Consider the following 17677-nt stretch of genomic DNA (forward strand, 5'->3'; position numbering starts at 1 on the left):
GGATAATATATTTGTTTATCTACCGGCACTGGGCAAGGAAAACACTATTTTCCAAATACCAATCAGAAAACATTTACATGACTGTTTCTGGAATGATCTCTTGCAAACATCTTTCCAAATGCCTAAAGAAAACCATTGGAGAGACTCAAAAGACCTCCTTGAGGCTTACTGTTCTTTGCTCAAACACATCAACAGGCATAGTGTGAAGATGAGCTCCAACAGTAGGAGGCATGAAGCAATTGAGTAACAATCACATCAGCTGCATATCTGGACAATTATGTAGCTGTAATTGCAAGCAATGCCTCAGAAAGTGATTGTCTCAGTAGTTACCCACCAATGCTATTCCTCTAATTCAAGAACCACTGAAGTGTACAATGTCCACAGAAATACATACATTGTCAGGGGTGGACACAACAGGAAAACACATTGCAGCGTACACCACATGCACTCATTAACTAAATAAAATTATGTCACTTTTAATAGATTCTGCTATTCTTTTATTGTGCAGAAAAACATTAGTTGTCCAAAAGCCAAACCAACAAAGTGGCTATGTTGTCCTCTTTGGTGATTGTCTCCTTATTCCCCTGATGCACTGAGATAACAGGAAATGGCTGCTTCACCCATGTTATTGGAAGGAAAACGTTACATCACTCTGTAAATGCTGTAAACTTTGAAATGTGGCCCTTTCTTTACACAACCAAATCACAGCTTTTATTGTGAGTTATGAACTTATTTTTTGTTTCTATTCCCCTATACAAGATTCCATAATGCTATCATGATTGCCCTTTAACAAAGCCTTAACGAGCAATTTTTTGCAGTAGGGTAACTTTTGTAAACACATTTTAGCATAGCAAGAAAACAAAAAAGTTCAATATTGTTTTCTAACCCTTACACATAGAGGAAAATATGGCTTTTATGTTGCTTAAATTATTATTAAAATTTTAGCTAATAAATTAAAAACATTGCAATTCAAAATATTAATGACTACAAGTTGACTTCTACAAGTTAAACTTATTTACACGCAGTGAAATCAGTAAGTGTGCAAAATAATGATAAAACCCAGCCCTTGAGCAAGTTAATTGTTAATTATGATTGGCATAATAAAATAAACTTACTCTTGTACTTGGAGCTTTATTGGTGTACAGGTGCATTTTTTAAATTTCCGCAAAGATTTTATCTGTTTCCAGACCTTCAAAATGTTTGTCAGCAGAGTATGATCTTTTTCCTTTTCAACATTTAGAAGTCTCTTTATTTCCCTAAAATACATAAATTGAGGCATGAGTTTGGAAACTGGTACGGCACCAGTTCCCAACAAATGATTTGTAATCTCCTGGGGAATTGTGAGCACCCCCCACTTATTCCTCAATGTACTCTTAGCTGCATTGTTAACTTCTTCGTGGTTTTTCTCTATTGTTCCTGGATTCTTTCTCACCTTGAAATAGATAAATTAATAACTATGCAATTGAAAGACATTGGGGCCTAAATGCCTTAGTGTCCTAAACTGGGCACAATTTGGGGGATATGCAGCAGTGGTACGTTGGAATGGAGCGGCCTGACAACTCAACTAAATTCATCTTCGGGTCTCATCAAAATAAATCAGGCAAGCTTGGATGTCAATCAGGCCCCTGAAGCAGCTCACCTGTCAGGGCCATACCAATTTTACCCCATGTCAAGGCCCAGAGGTAAGTGCAGCGCAGGGGGGGGGTGATTTGGGAGTGCGACAATGGCAGGCTGACAATATTCAAGAGTTGTGCAAAATATGAAGGGTTTAATAAGCTATATTGGGAATAACTTTTTCCACTGGTCAGTGAGTCAGCATCTTCAGGGCATAAATGTTTATTTTATACATAGGTTAGTTAGATTATGCAATTGGTGGAAGCAGAATCTATAAAAGCTTTTTGAAGGGATTTGGATAAATATATTTTGCAAAAGAAAAATTTAAAAGGGCAGGAAAATAGAACTGAGAGGATAACTGCTTCAGAGAGCAGACATAGATGCAATGGACTAAATGGCCTCCTTTTGTGCTCTCTAATTCTATAATTTAAGCTGTCATTTTGTTCAAGGAGTGGACTCTGCCATGCGACGACCTCACATTACTTTCTGCCAACAGCTTCAGATAAGGTAGGAAAGAGGAATTGGAGCAAGAAGTCAAAGTCATAGAGACCCAAGATAAGCAGTTTAAGAACCATCAGTGAATGAAGAACAGCAGCCAGGAGCCAAGAATATACAAGATGAGAGGGAAGAGGACTACATGAGGAAGTGGAGTGCCTCAGGAATTCAATTTAATCTGATGATATCTGATTTCAAAAGCATGTGAGAATTTGATAGAAACTAAATATAAAATAATGTGATAATTAGCTGAATAACTTCAAGGTTATTATGACCATGTTCAGAAATATTATGAACATGCCTGTAGCTCATGAAGGGTAATAAAAGCAGAAGAAATCAACATCTAAAAGAAAACCTCCATAAGGAAGCACCAGTGTGAAGAACAAATATATTTGGATACATACCTCATTTGCTTCTTTAAGTCTTCAATTCTACTGAGTTTTGTAGAATTTTTTTCCAAGTGTCTTTCTGAGCTCATTATCGCATTATTTAGAGTTTGAAGCTATGGAAAAACATAGGGTTGCATAAAATGCATATATCACTAAATTATTTAAATCATTACATGGGTTTTCAAAACACATTTGCCTGACTTGGTTCATTCTTACATGCTTTAAATCTGTTAACAGTTATGGAAACAAATTTCCTCACCACTTATAAAGTGAATACAGGTCAGCTCCATGTATTTCGAATTTGCAGTGAAGTTACTTTTATGGTTTCTTACAATACATTTCATCATCATCATAGGCAGTCCCTCGAAATCGAGCAAGTCTTGCTTCCACTCTCAAAATGAGTCCTTAGGTGGCTGAACGGTCCAATACATTTATCTTGCATTCATAACAAAAATGCACATCCCATTAAGCAGAACAAATCTCCTTTGAACCAAAACCAGTGGCCTTATATTTCCTATATAGTTTGTTACACAAGTTCATAATACATGCTCTACATGGGTGAGGTGATTCCTAGTCAAATATGAGGTGTAATTTTAACCTAAACCCACTGGCGGGAAACTGACCAGATTGAATCAACCACCCATTTTGCACCCAGTCCAATTTTACTTTCCATTGAAGTCACTTCCTCAGCCCACTTGGCTTAGATAGAGAATGTAATGTGTGGGAAATCAGACTGGACAATCATGATGTTACAGCACAGTACATTCCATGCAGTTGTCATACAGTTAATTAAATCATGTCCACTGGTGGCTGATCTGACCTGATCAGTTTCCTGCTGGACAAGCTAGGTTAAAATTACACCCCATGGAGTCTAATCTTTCTGCCTCCTGCCAATTTTTCAGGAAATTTCAGCCTTCCCCACTTCTGTACACCTCATCCCATTTCTCAAGGGCTAGTCCCATCAGCACAGAATGTAAGTTCTATTTTAGCTCATCCAGGACTGGAGTCTGACAACACTGATGCAACGGATGAGTCGAGAGAGGTGGTAGTTGTAGTGTATGAATAAAGAGTCTGACCAGATACTGTGAGCTCAAAGTAAAGTGTGACCTTAGTCTTTTATTGCAGGTCTCCAGAGTGCCTCTCCAGCCTCTGAGGCCTCCTTAAGTACAGATGCTCCCAAGGGATTGTGGGATCCCTTCGGACTCCAGGCGATGAGCCCTCTGGTGGTTAAACAAGGTATTTATAGGTTTACATAAAAACAACACTCCCCCAAAGTCAATAGTGTAACTATCTACAAGGTGAGTCGATCTGGGGCCTTTCTTTCCCTGGTTGATCGTCTCGGTGCAAATGCTGATTTTGGTGAGTCATTTCTTGGGCCCTCGCTGAGCTGCTGTGCAGCTGGCCTTGCTGGGCTGCCTGGTGTGGTGAGTCCTGTTGGGCTGCTGCGGGTGATGGGTTCTGCTTCGTGGTCAACCGCTGTGTCAGTTGCCACTGGTGTGTGTGTTGGAGGGTCAAAAAAGGTAGGGTCTAATGTGGGTTGCTCTGGATAGTCCGTGAATCTGAGTTTGGTTTGGTCCAAGTATTTCCTGTAGATGAGTCCATTTGAAAGTTTGACCCGAAACGTCCTACTCCCTTCTTTGGCCACGACAGTGCCGGGAAGCCACTTGGGACCTTGTCCATAGTTCAACACAAATACAGGATAATTAATCTAAATTTCGCGTGACACATTTGCGCTATCATGATATGTACTTTGTTAAATCCGCCTGCTCTCTCCCTGCTTGTGTTGATCAGGGTGGACTAACGAGAGCCCTGTCTTAAGTGACATTTTCATGAGCAGTTCTGTGGGTGGAATCCCAGTGAGCGAGTGGGATCCCATGCGGTAACTAAACAGGACTCGGGATAGGTGAGTCTGCAGTGAGCCTTCAGTTACCCTCTTCAAGCTCTGCTTGATTGTTTGCACTGCTCTCTCTGCCTGACCATTGGATACTGGTTTGAACGGGGCAGATGTGACATGTTTGATCCCATTGTGGGTCATAAACTCTTTGAACTCGGCACTGGTGAAATACGGCCCGTTGTCACTCATAAGGACATCAGGCAGGCCGTGCATGGCAAACATGGCCCGCAGGCTTTCAGTGGTGGCAGCAGACATGCTTGCCGACATTATCTCACATTCAATCCATTTGGAGTACGCATCTACAACCGCTAGGAACATTTTTCCCAAAAACGGGCCTGCATAGTCAACATGGACCCGAGACCACGGTTTAGAGGGCCAAGACCATAAACTTAGTGGCGCCTCCCTGGGTGCATTGCTTAACTGTGAACATGTGTTACATTTGTGCACGCAGGACTCTAAGTCCGCATCGATACCGGGCCACCACATGTGGGATCTGGCTATCACTTTCATCATTACAATGCCTGGGTGGGTACTGTGGAGATCACTAATGAAAGTATCCCTGACCTTTTTTGGTACCATTACCCGGTTACCCCACAGAAGGCAGTCTGCCTGTAAAGACATTTCACCTTTGCGCCGCTGGTACGGCTTTATTTCTTCCTGCATTTCTAATGGGATACTGGACCAGCTCCCGTGAAGCATACAGTTTTTTACTAAGGACAGTAAGGGGTCCTGGCTCGTCCAGATTCTAATCTGTCGGGCGGTAACAGGTGATTGCTCACTCTCGAATGTTTCCTTTACCATAACTAAATCTGCGGGCTGTGCCATTTCCATCCCCGTGGTGGGCAATGGCAACCTACTGAGATCATCGGCACAGTTTTCTGTGCCTGGCTTGTGGCGGATGGCGTAAGTGTATGCGGACAATGTGAGTGCCCATCTCTAGATGGGGGCCGATGCATTCGTATTTCTCCCCTTGCTTTCCGAAAAGAGGGATATCAGTGGCTTATGGTCAGTTTCCAACTCAAACAGAGATTGCTGCATTTTCTTTACCCCATAAACACACACGAACGCTTCTTTTTCAATCAAGCTGTAGGCTCTCTCAGCCTTAGACAGACTTCTGGATGCATAAGCAACCGGTTGCAATTTCCCAGATTCATTAGCTTGTTGCAATACACTTCGGCACCATATGACGACGCATCACATGCTAGTACCAAACGCTTACATGGATCTTACAACACAAGCAATTTGTTTGAGCATAGCAGTTTACTAGGTCTTACAAAGGCATTTTCTTGGCTTTTACCCCATACCCATTTGTCTCCTTTACGCAGTAAAGCGTGCAGTGGTTCTAACCGTGTGCTGAGACCCGGTAAGAAGTTACCAATGTAGTTTGGGAGTCCTAGAAACGACCGCAGCTCCGTCACGTTCTGTGGCCTTGGTGCGTTCTCGATTGCCAACGTCTTCGAATCGGTGGGCCTGATACCGTCTGCCGCGATTCTTCTCTCCAGGAACTCCACTTCAGGCGCCAGAAAATGCACTTTGAGCATTTTAACCAGAGCCCCACGCGGTTAAGCCGACTAAGAACCTCCTCCAAGTTCTGCAGATGCTCAACTGTGTCCTGACCCACAACAAGATGTCGTCTTCGAAGACCACGGTGCACGGGACCGACTTCAGTAAGCTTTCCATGTTTCTCTGGAATATCGTCGCGGCTGATCGAATCGCAAACAGGCATCTGTTGTAAATGAAGAGACCTTTGTGCCTGTTGATGCAGGTGAGGCCCTTTGATGATTTCTCCAGCTCCTGCGTTATGTAGGCCGAGGTCAAGTCCAGCTTCGTGAACGTCTTTCCTCCCGCCAGCGTCGTAAAAAGGTCGTAGTGGGTATTGATCCTGCAGGGAGAAACGATTGATAGTTACTTTGTAATCACCACAGATTCTGACGTTTCCGTCTCTCTTGAGGACTGGAATAATCGGACTGGCCCACTCGTTGAATTCGATCGGCGAAATAATGCTGTCTCATTGCAGCCGGTCCAGCTCGATCTCCACCCTCTCTCTAGCCATGTACGGTACTGCTCTCGCCTTGTGATGGATGGGTCACGCCCCCGAAATTAGATGGATCTGCACTTTTGCTCCTTGGAACTTCCCGATGCCTGGTTCGAACAGCGAGGGGAACTTGTTTAGGACCTGGTCACACGAAGTTTCGTCGACGGGCGAGAGCACTCGGATGTCATCTCAGTTCCAGCGTATCTTCCCCAGCCAGCTCCTGCCGAGTAGCATGGGGCCATCGCCCGGTGCCACCCAGAGTGGTAACTTGTGCACCTTTACAGTAGTACTCTGATTACGGGAATCAGTTCCTTTGTGTAAGTTCTCAGTTTAGTGCGAATGGGAGTCACGACTGGCCTTGAGGCCTTGCTGCACCACAATTTATCAAAAGTCTTTTTGTTCATAATGGACTGGCTCGCGCCCATGTCCAGCTCCATTGACACCCGGAGTCCATTTAATTCAACCTTCAGTGTTATCGGGGGACACTTTGTGGTAAATGTGTGTACCCCATATACCTCTGCCTCCTCGGTCTGAAGCTCTGGTTCGTCGTGATCTGCCGTGGATCTGTCCTCCTCTGCAACATGGTGGTTTGCAGGATTAGCAGGGTTTGCAGCTCGCCTGCACATACATTGGAGGTGTCCCATTGTTCCACAGCCCTTGCAAATGTATCCTCTGAAGCAACATGAATGGAAACGATAATCACCCCCACAGCGCCAACAAGGTGTTAATGGCCTAGCATTCATCACCCTTGATGGTGGACTTTGAAACATCTGCAGACGTGCAGCTGCCCTGTACGTTACGATTCAAAAACAACATTACTTTGTTCACAGTACTTGTAGCAGCACTCATGTGCTGAGAGATTTGCTTGGTATCGTCACTGGTGGCGATGAAAGCCTGGGCTATCGCTATGGCTTTGCTCAAGGTTGGGGTCTCTACAATCAAAAGTTTGTGAAGTATTACTTCATGGCCAATGCCAAGTACAAAGAAGTCCCTGAGCATGTTCTCCAAATGTTCTTCAAATTCGCAATGTCCTGACAAGGCATCTTAGCTCGGCGACATAGCTCGCTACTTCCTGGCCTTCAGACCTCTTGCACGTGTAGAACCGGTACCTCACCATCAGAACGCTTTCCTTCGGGTTAAGATGCTCCCGGATCAGTGTGCACAAATCATCATATGATTTCTCTGTGGGTTTCGCTGGAGCAAGCAAATTTTTCATGAGGCCATACGTTGGTGCCCCGCAAACAGTGAGGAGAATCACCTTTCATTTGGCAGTGGTCGCTTCTCCTTCCAGCTCGTTGGCCATGAAGTATTGGTCGAGTCGCTCCATGCAGGTTTCCCAATCATCTCCCTCCGAAAATTTCTCCAGGATGCCCACTGTTCTCTGCATCGTTGCGGTGAGGTTCGTCATCTGTATCTTGTCGCCAGTTGTAGTGTATGAATAAAGAGTCTGACCAGATACTGTGAGCTCAAAGTAACGTGTGACCGTAGTCTTTTATTGCAGGTCTCCAGAGTGCCTCTCCAGCCTGTGAGGCCTCCTTAAGTACAGGCGCTCCCAAGGGATTGTGGGATCCCTTGGGACTCCAGGGGATGAGCTCTCTGGTGGTTAAACAAGGTATTTACAGGTTTACATATATAACAGTAGTGATGTTGTCAGCATACATGTGGAACTAGCCGTATATTGTAAATAGCTGGGGTCCCAGCACTGAACCTTGTGGCACCCCACTAGTCACTGCCTGCCATTCTGAAAAGGACCCATTTACTCCCACTCTTTGCTTCCTGTCTGCCAACCAGTTCTCTATCCACGTCAATACCAATCCCTCAATACCATGTTCCTTAATTTTGCACACTAATCTCTCATGTGGGACCTTGTCAAAAGCATTTTGAAAGTCCAAATACACCACATCCACTGCTTCTCCCTTATCCACTCTACTAGTTACATCCTCAAAAAACTCTAGAAGATTTGTCAAACATGATTTTCCTTTCATAAATCCATGCTGACTTGGACCGATCCAGTCACTGTTTTCCAAATGCGCTGCTATTACATCTTTAATAATTCATTCCAGCATTTTCCCCACCACCGATGTCAGGCTAACCGGTGTGTAATACCCTGTTTTTTCTCTCCCTCCTTTTTTAAAAAGTGGGGTGACATTAGCTACCCTCCAATCCATAGGTACTGATCCAGAGTCCATGGAATTTTTGGAAAATGACCACCAATGCATCTACTATTTCTAGGACTACTTCTTTAAGTACTCTGGGACGCAGACTATCAGACCCTGGGGATTTATCAGCCTTCAATCCCATCAGTTTCCCTAACACCATTGCCTGACTAATAAGGATTTACCTCAGTTCCTCCTTCTCACTAGACCCTTGGTCCCCTAGTATTTTCAGGAGGTTATTCGTGTCTTCCTTAGTGAAGACAGAACCAAAGTATTTGTTCAATTGGTCTGCCATTCCTTGTTTCCCATTATGAATTCACCTGATTCTGACTGCAAGGGACCTACATCTTTTTCTCTTCACATATCTATAGAAGCTTTTGCAGTCAGTTTTTATGTTCCCTGCAAGCTTACTCTCATACTCTATTTTCCCCCTCCTTATTAAACCCTTAGTCCTCCTCTGCTGAATTCTAAATTTCTCCCAGTCCTCAGGTTTGCTGCTTTTTCTGGCCAATTTAAATGCCTCTTTCTTGGATTTAACACGATCCCTAATTTCTCTTGTTATCCACAATTGAGCCACCTTTCCTGTTTTATTTTTATGCCAGACAGGGATGTGCAATAGTTGTAATTCATCCATGTGATCTTTAAATGTCTGCCATTGCCTATCCACCGTCAATCCTTTAAGTATCATTCGCCAGTCTATCCTAGCCAAATCATGCCTCATTCCATCGAAGTTTCCTTTTTTAAGTTCAGGACCCTAGTCTCTGAATTAACTGTGTCCACCTTAACGAAGAATTCCACCATATTATGGTCACTCTTCCCCAAGGGGCCACGCACGACCAAATTGCTAATTAATCCTCTCTCGTTGCACAGGACCCAGTCGAGGATGGCCTGCTCTCGACATATTGGTCCAGAAAACCATCCCTTATACATTCCAGGAAATCCTCCTCCACAACATTACTACCAGTTTGGTTAGCCCAATCAATATGTAGGTTAAAGTCACCCATGATAACTGCTGTACCCTTATTGCACACGTCCCTAATTTCCTGTTTGATGCCAAGCCCAATCTCCCTACTACTGTTTGGTGGTCTGTACACAACTCCCACAAACGTTTTCTGCCCTTTGGTGTTTCACAGCTCTACCCATATAGATTCCACATCATCCAAGCTAATGTCCTTCCTTACTATTGCGTTAATCTCCTCTTTAACCATTAACACTACCCCATCTCCTTTTCCTTCTTGTCAATCCTTCCTGAATATTGAATACCCCTGGATGTTGAGTTCCCAGCCTTGGTTACCCTGGAGCCATGTCTCCGTAATCCCAATTACATCATATCCGTTAACAGCTATCTATGCAGTTAATTCGTTCACCTTATCCTGAGAGATGTGACAGTCAGACCCTGTAACCCTATCCTGAGAGATGTGTCTGTCCCTGTAACCCTACCCTGAGAGATGCGTCAGTCCCTGTAACCCTAACCTAAGGGATGTGTCAGACCCTGTAACCCTATCCTGAGAGTTGTATCAGTCCCTGTAACCCTATCCTGAGAGATGTGTCAGTCCCTGTAACTCTATCCTGAGAGATGTGTCAGTCAGTTCTTGTAACCCTATCCTGAGAGCTGTGTCAGTCCCTGGAACCCAATCCTGAGAGATGTGTCAGTCCCTGGAACCCTATCCTGAGAGATATGTCAGTCAGTTCTTGTAACCCAATCCTGAGAGATGTGTCAGTCCCTGTAACCCAATCCTGAGAGATGTGTCAGTCCCTGTAATCCTATCCTGAGAGATATGTCAGTCAGTTCCTGTAACCCTATCCTGAGAGATGTGTCAGTCCCTGTAACCCAATCCTGAGAGATGTGTCAGTCCCTGTAACCCTATCCTGAGAGATATGTCAGTCAGTTCCTGTAACCCTATCCTGAGAGATGTGTCAGTCCCTGTAACCCAATCCTGAGAGATGTGTCAGTCCCTGTAACCCTATCCTGAGAGATGTGTAAGTTCCTGTAACTCGATCCTGAGAGATGTGTCAGTCCCTTACACTAGGAATGTCAGCCTGCATTATGGGCATAGAGTGTATAAGTCTACCTCCAACAGTGCAGCACTCCCTCAGTACTGGCACCGGGTGCTTTGTTGTGGATTATGGGGCTGAAGTGCTAGAGTATTTACATCTACTTCCAACAAGTGCAGCACCCCCTCAGTATTGGCACCCGGAGGGTCGGCCCGGATTATGCGGCTCAAGTCAGAGAGTATATACATCTACCTCCGACAGTGCTGCGCTCTCTCAGTACTGGAACCAGGAATGTCGGCATGGATTATGGGGCTCAAGTGCTAGAGTATATACATCTATCTCCGACAGTGCAGCACCCCCTCAGTACTCACCTAGGAATGTCAGTCTAGGTTACAAGGCTCAAATTTCTGGAGTGGAATTAAGGATGGGTTTTAATTTTAGTTAATTGTGTTTTGAAGGTTTCACTATAGTTTGTGACGTTGTCAATATATTTTTCTAAGGCAGCCATACTCATCCAATCAGTGACTCGATCTCATCCTGGAAGTGGGATGTTTTTAACGTAATAAGATGTGTGAGGAAGAGCTTGCATTAATTTAGTACTTTCCAAACAATCAGGACATCTCCCAATTCTTTACACACCTCGGATCCCTCTGAGATACAGTCACTGTCAGTCTGTAGACAAATGAATTGAGTGTAATATCTCCAAGTTTGCAGATGACACTAAGCTGGGTGGCAGTGTGAGCTGTGAGGAGGATGCTAAGAGGCTGCAGGATGACTTGGACAGGTTAGGTGAATGGGCAAATGCATGGCAGGTGCAGTATAATGTGGATAAATGTGAGGTTATCCACTTTGGTGGCAAAAACACGAAGGCAGATTATTATCTGAATGGTTACAGATTAGTAAAAGGGGAGGTGCAACGAGACCTGGGTGTCATGGTACATCAGTCACTGAAGGTAGGCATGCAGGTACAGCAGGCAGTAAAGAAAGCAAATGGCATGCTGGCCTTCATAGCGAGAGGATTTGAGTATAGGAGCAGGGAGATCTTACTACAGTTGTACAGGGCCTTGGTGAGACCACACCTTGAGTATTGTGAGCAGTTTTGGTCTCCTAATCTGAGGAAGTACGTGCTTGCTATTGAGGGAGTGCAGCGAAGGTTCACCAGACTAATTCCTGGGATGGCAGGCCTGACATATGAAGAAAGACTGGATCGGCTAGGCTTATACTCACTGGAATTTAGAAGAATGAGAGGGGATCTCATAGAAACATAAAATTATGACGGGACTGGACAGGTTAGATGCAGGAAAAATGTTCCTGATGTTGGGGAAGTGCAGAACCAGGGGTCACAGTCTAAGGATAAGGGGTAAGCCATCTAGGACCAAGATGAGGAGAAACTTTTTCACACAGAAAGTGGTGAACCTATGGAATTCTCTACCACAGAAAGTTGTTGAGTCCAGTTCGTTGGATATATTCAAGAGGGAGTTAGATGTGGCCCTTATGGAGAGAAGGCGGGAGAGGCGTACTGAAGTTGAATGATCATATTGAATGGCGGTGCAGGCTCGAAGGGCCAAATGGCCTACTACTGCACCTATTTTCTATGTTTCTATGGGGTCAAGTTTCGGGCCGCGCCTAGAACGGCGCTGCCCTGCGACCCACGCCTGATTTCCACGCTCAAAACTGCACCAAAAACTTACCTCGGTATTCTCCACCCTCAGGTTGATCCAGGCCCTCGGCGCGGCGCAGCACAAGCTGTCAGGGGAGGAACCAGGTCCCTGCGCTGAAAACAGTGCCGGGACCTCTGCACATGTGTAGCTCCAGGCGCCCGAAACTGTGTGGGAGGGGTCCGAAGCACGCCGACCCTAGCCCTGGCCGAATGGGCTCACTGGGGCAGCGAAGATCGGACCTCCCTCCTCCAGGTCCTGCTCTGGCTGTGGTTCCGGCTCCCCCCCATTCAGTTCACGCTCCCTCTGGCTCTCTCGCGCCGCCGCCCCCCACCACCCCAGCTCCCGCTCCGCTGCCATCCGCTCCGCTGCCATCCGCTCCCCCCGCCCTATCCCCAGCTCCCGCTCCGCTGCCATCCGCTCCCACCCCCAGCTCCCGCTCCGCTGCCATCCGCTCCCACCCCCAGCTCCCGCTCCGCTGCCATCCGCTCCCACCCCCAGCTCCCGCTCCGCTGCCGTCCGCTCCCGCTCCGCTCCGGCTCCCCCCGCCACCACCCCCCCTCTTCAGGTCCGGTCCGCTCCCTCGTCCTTCGGCGGGGCCCGCTCACCCGGCATCTTGCTGGGAGCGGGCCCTGCCCGAAGTCTTCGACCCGGCTTCTTCTCGTCGGCCGGGCCCATTCAGCCTTCCCCCTCTCCCTCCCTCTCCCCCCCCTCCCCTCTCCTCCCCCTTTCCCTCCCTTTCCTCCCCCTTTCCCTCTCTCTCCTCCCCCTTTCCCTCCCTCCCTCCCTCTCCTCCCCCTTTCCCTCCCTCCCTCTCTCCCTCCCTCTCCCTCTCCTCTCCCCCCCCCCTCCCTCCCTCTCCCTCCCCCTCTCCTCTCCCCCCCCTCCCTCTCCTCTCCTCCCCTCCCTCCCGCTCCTCTTCCCCCCCCACTCCTCCTTCTACCCCTCCCCCCTCCCCTCGCTGTCAGAAACACATAGACACTGACAGACAGAGAGAGACACTGACAGAGACAGAGAGAGACACACTGGGAGAGGGGGGCCCATCCCAGCACGCTGTTGGAGGGCTCCCGGTGCTACAGTCGGTAAGTAGAAACTGAATTTTTTATTGATTGATTTTTTAAAAATTTATATTTAATTTTTTAATTTTTTTTGATTGATTTATTGGTTGGTTGATTGATTTATTTATCATTTGTTATTGATGATGGCTCTTTATTTGTAAAAGTGATGTGTTTCATGTTTGTAAACTTCCCTTCCACCACCCCCCCCCCCAACCCCCAGCCCCCCCACATCTCTCTTCTTTACGCCTGATTTTCTAAGTGTAGGCAAGGTTTTTCTGAGCATACAAAAATCTACACTTACTCCATTCTAAGTTAGTTTGGAGTAAGTTTTCACTGCCTAAACTTGCAAAACAGGCGTAAGTGGCCGGACACGCCCCCTTTTGGAAAAAAAATCTGTTCCAAACAGAAACTGTTCTAACTGACTAGAACTGGAGCAAACTAAATGCCGAGAATTGCAATTTCTAAAATATTCCATTCTAAACCAGTTGCTCGAAAAAAATAGGAGCAACTCAGGCCGAAACTTGACCCCTATGTTTCTAAGGTAGGGTTACAGGGAGTGAAACATCTCTCGGCCGCTCCGACCTGTGTGAGAACACCACCGCAGGTCGGGGCTATAAATAGAGCTGAAGTGCCGGGCCCTGGAACATTGTGGGCAAAGGTGTGGTGAATGAGGGTATAGGGCCCAGAAGAGCCAAGGGCCCAGGGGCAGCACGGACCAGCCCACACTTCGATACGTGTGCGCACTAGGTCCGTACAGCAGAGCAGGTTTCCAGTCGTCCTGGTTAACCTTTGCCACTGGATAAAGGCCTAGCTCTGTCAAGCCCGTGTGGTGACTGATGTGCAACACGTTAAAAAAATCCATGCACAGGCATCTTCCAACCCCTCAAATGGAGTTCAGGATTGGAACATCGGGTCCTTCATTGAAACATCTGTGAACTCTTGTGGAAGCATGTCATCCTCATTCGAGGGACCTCCTATGATGATGGAACTAGCATTGTGTTTTTGGATGATTTCACAGAGGGCAACATGGAGTTGTGAGAAAGACAGGCAGGGATTTGGGATGCAACAACAATAGATGCAACGTGTATGGATTTTCATAATGCATTCAATAAACTGTCCCACAAGAGAGTTTTGAAAAAAAATTCAGGTGTATAGTATGAGAGGAAATCAGCAAGGATAGAAAGTTAAATCATGAACAGGAAACACAGGCTGAAGGTTATTCGGTGGTCCTTGGATTGGAGACTGGCTAAAAGTGATAAATTCCAGAGGTCAATTGATGGGTGAAGTTTTGTCACAATATATATATAGATAAGTTGGACATAGGCATAGCAACCACAATATTGAAGTTCGTTGATGACACAAAAGTAGAGAGCAGCAAGGAAAAAGAATTCGGATGACATCGACTATTTGCTGAATTGGTAAACAAATGGAAAAATGCAATTTAATGCAGAGAATTATATGGTAATGCATTAGTGAAGGGTAAACTCAATGGCAAGATGCTGACATGCATGGAGAAACAGAGAAACTGAGGGGTTCAAATTCATACTTATTTGAAAATAAAAGTGCATGCAAATAAAGACAAAAAAAGACCATTAACATTCAGGAGCATAGTATACAAAAGCAAAGAGGTAATGATTAAGTTGTGCAAGACAATGGTTAGGCCACAATTACAAATACTCTGTGCAACTTTGGGCACCTCACTGTAGAAAGGACATTAAAGCCATTTAGCATACATTCACCAAGATGATACCAGAGATGAGAAACTATAGTAATGAGGAGACACTTCTGATACAGGGATTTCTACTGGAGCAAGAAGGCTAAAAGGAGATTTAGGGGCCAAAATTGGCCTCCTGTGCACCTGCTTTAGGGCGCTAACGGGGCGCAAATGGTTTTTCACCCGGGTGTGACAAGAACAGCGCAACCGCCCCCCCACCCACCATGCCCGTGGAATTGAGCGGGGGTTTTGCACACGCACTAAGAGGTAGCGCCTCACTTATGCCGACAGCATCCCACTCAGCTGTACCCGGTGATTATGACGTCATTGCCGTGCGCAGCGCCCTACCTCCCGGGAAGAGAAATTCGGCCGCGCCTCCTCACTTACCACCTGCAACTGTTGAGTTGCACTTGGCTGCAGGAGCGCTATTTAAAGGCACCATCTTTACTAACAATTTTTATCGGCTATTACTCTGTGCAGCTTGCAAAAACATAGGCAGAGTGGCTGGTGGACAGATTGCAGCGATTATCACTTCAAGGACTGTTCTGCCTCCCTTGTATCATTGAGGGCAGATTTGAAACCACAACATTTATATAGTTTCATGGGGGCTGTGTTGACACTCAACCTCCTGCTCTGATGTTTGTGGTTACTTAGGCGGAGACAAAGGCAGAGACGAAAGACAGGAAGACAGGGATAAGGAGGAGCACAGAGAGCAAGACAGGAAGCAAGGCGTGGTCACAGAGCTTTGTCATCTGCTGCAACCAGACCTCGAGCCTCAGACCAGGGTGAGGATGGCTCCCTCAGTGGCAGTCAAGATCACCATCATGCTCAATTTCCATGCCAATGGATCCTTCCAGGGTGCGACAGGAGACATCTCTAACCCCTCCCAGTTTGCCGTTCATCGCTCCATCTGCGAGGTCACCGATGCACTGTACAGAAGGAGAAGGGAATACATTCCCTTTCCCATGACCAGAAAGAAACAGCACGAGCATGCACGTGGCTTCGTCAGGATAGGAGGCTACCCCATGGTGCAGGGTACCATTGACTGGAGCATGGGGTAGCCGCATCACAATCCTGAGATCTTCCGTAACCGCAAAGGATACCACTCACTGAATGTGCAGTTGGTGCACGACCACACACGCAGAATCCTCACCATTAATGCCCGTTATCCTGGCAGCAGCCACGATGCCTTCATCCTGCACCGGGCCAGTGTGCCAGATCTCTTCCAGCCACCTCATCAAGGTTGCGTCTGGCTGCTCAGATACAAGGGCTAGCCGCTCTCCACCTGGCTATTAGAGAAGGGCAGCAGTTGGGTACAGCTAATAGCTACATTGTTGATATGGCCGGTCCAGTTAAGCTTCTGGTCACTGGTGACCAACAAAATGTTAATGGTGAAAGATTCAGCGATGTTGCTGTTCTTGAAGGACAAGAAGAAATGTCTGGGCTTTCTTTTGTTGGAGATAGTATTACATAGTACAAAGTATTACACAGTATTTATAGCACAGAAACAAGCCAATCGGCCAACAGGTCCATGCTGGTATTTAAGCGCCACATGACTCTCCTCCCACCCTTCTTCATCTAACCCCATCAACATATCCTTCTATTTGTTTCTTCCTCATATGTTTATCTAGCTTCCCCTTAAATGCATCTATGCAAGTTGCCTCAACTATTCCTTGTAGTAGAGTTCCACAATCTGGGTAAAAATGACAGCCGACTTGCTTCTGCCAGTTTCTGGCAGATCCTGCAGTGGCTGTCATTTTGACAGATCAGCCGCACTGCCGTTGCCAGTGCTCACTACAGAAATGGAAATGAGGCAGATTGTGTGCAATGCTCATTTGACGCACGAACCGTCATTTTCGACATCGCCGTGCCACTTACCGCCCTCTCTTAATCACGACTAGCTGACCAAGTGTTCAGCAGCAGGAAGGAGCCTTCAATAGAGCTATTTAAAGGGATCATCATGATCAGCTGATATGGTTTCTCAATTTGACCGGCTCTGTCTAAGTTTCTACAACTCTTGCAGCTTTTGAAACTTGTTTAGAGTTGCTGACGTCACAGGGAGTGTTGCTATAAGTGGAAAACACCTTGATTCTCACTTAACTAGTGGGGTGCCGCAAGGATTAGTGCTTCGGCTTCAGCTTTTTATAATCTATATTAATGACTTAGATGAAGGGACCGAGTGCAATTTATCCAAGTTTGCTGATGATACAAAGCTAGGTGGGAAAGTAAGCTGTGAGGAGGACACAAAAAGCCTGCAAAGGGATATAGATAAGTTAAGTGAGTGGGCAATAAGGTGGCAGTATAATGTAAGTAAATGTGAGGTTATTCACTTTGGTAGGAAGAATAGGAAAACAGAATAATTTTTAAATGGTGAGAAATTATCAAATATTGGTGTTCAGAGGAATTTAGGTGTCCTCATACAGGAAACACAGAAAGTTAGCATGCAGGTACAGCAAGCAGTTAGGAAGGCAAATGGCATGTTGCCCTTTATTGCAAGGGGTTTGGAGTACAAGAGTAAAGAAGTCTTACTATAATTGGACAGGGCCTTGGTGATACACACCTGGAGGACTGTGCACAGTTCTGGTCTCCTTATCAGGGGAAGGACATACTTGCCTGAGAGGCGGTGCAGCAAAGCTTCATTAGATTGATCCTTGGGATGAGAGGGTAGT

At 46.1% G+C, this 17677-nt stretch overlaps 1 protein-coding gene across 1 annotated transcript in view; it reads right to left on the reverse strand.

Annotated features, from left to right (window-relative positions):
• Positions 1-17677, reverse strand: part of LOC139255875 (protein CC2D2B-like) — a 558271-nt gene that overhangs the window by 306029 nt on the left and 234565 nt on the right. Inside the window, exons 13-14 of the mRNA XM_070874046.1 lie at positions 2514-2611; positions 1124-1256 (exon numbers count right to left, since the gene is read on the reverse strand). Coding sequence (XP_070730147.1) covers positions 1124-1256; positions 2514-2611 — 231 coding nt within the window. The remainder of the gene's footprint in view (positions 1-1123; positions 1257-2513; positions 2612-17677) is intronic.

The sequence above is a fragment of the Pristiophorus japonicus genome, chromosome 3 (genome assembly GCF_044704955.1).
Source record: "Pristiophorus japonicus isolate sPriJap1 chromosome 3, sPriJap1.hap1, whole genome shotgun sequence".
Taxonomy (NCBI): Eukaryota; Metazoa; Chordata; class Chondrichthyes; family Pristiophoridae; genus Pristiophorus; species Pristiophorus japonicus.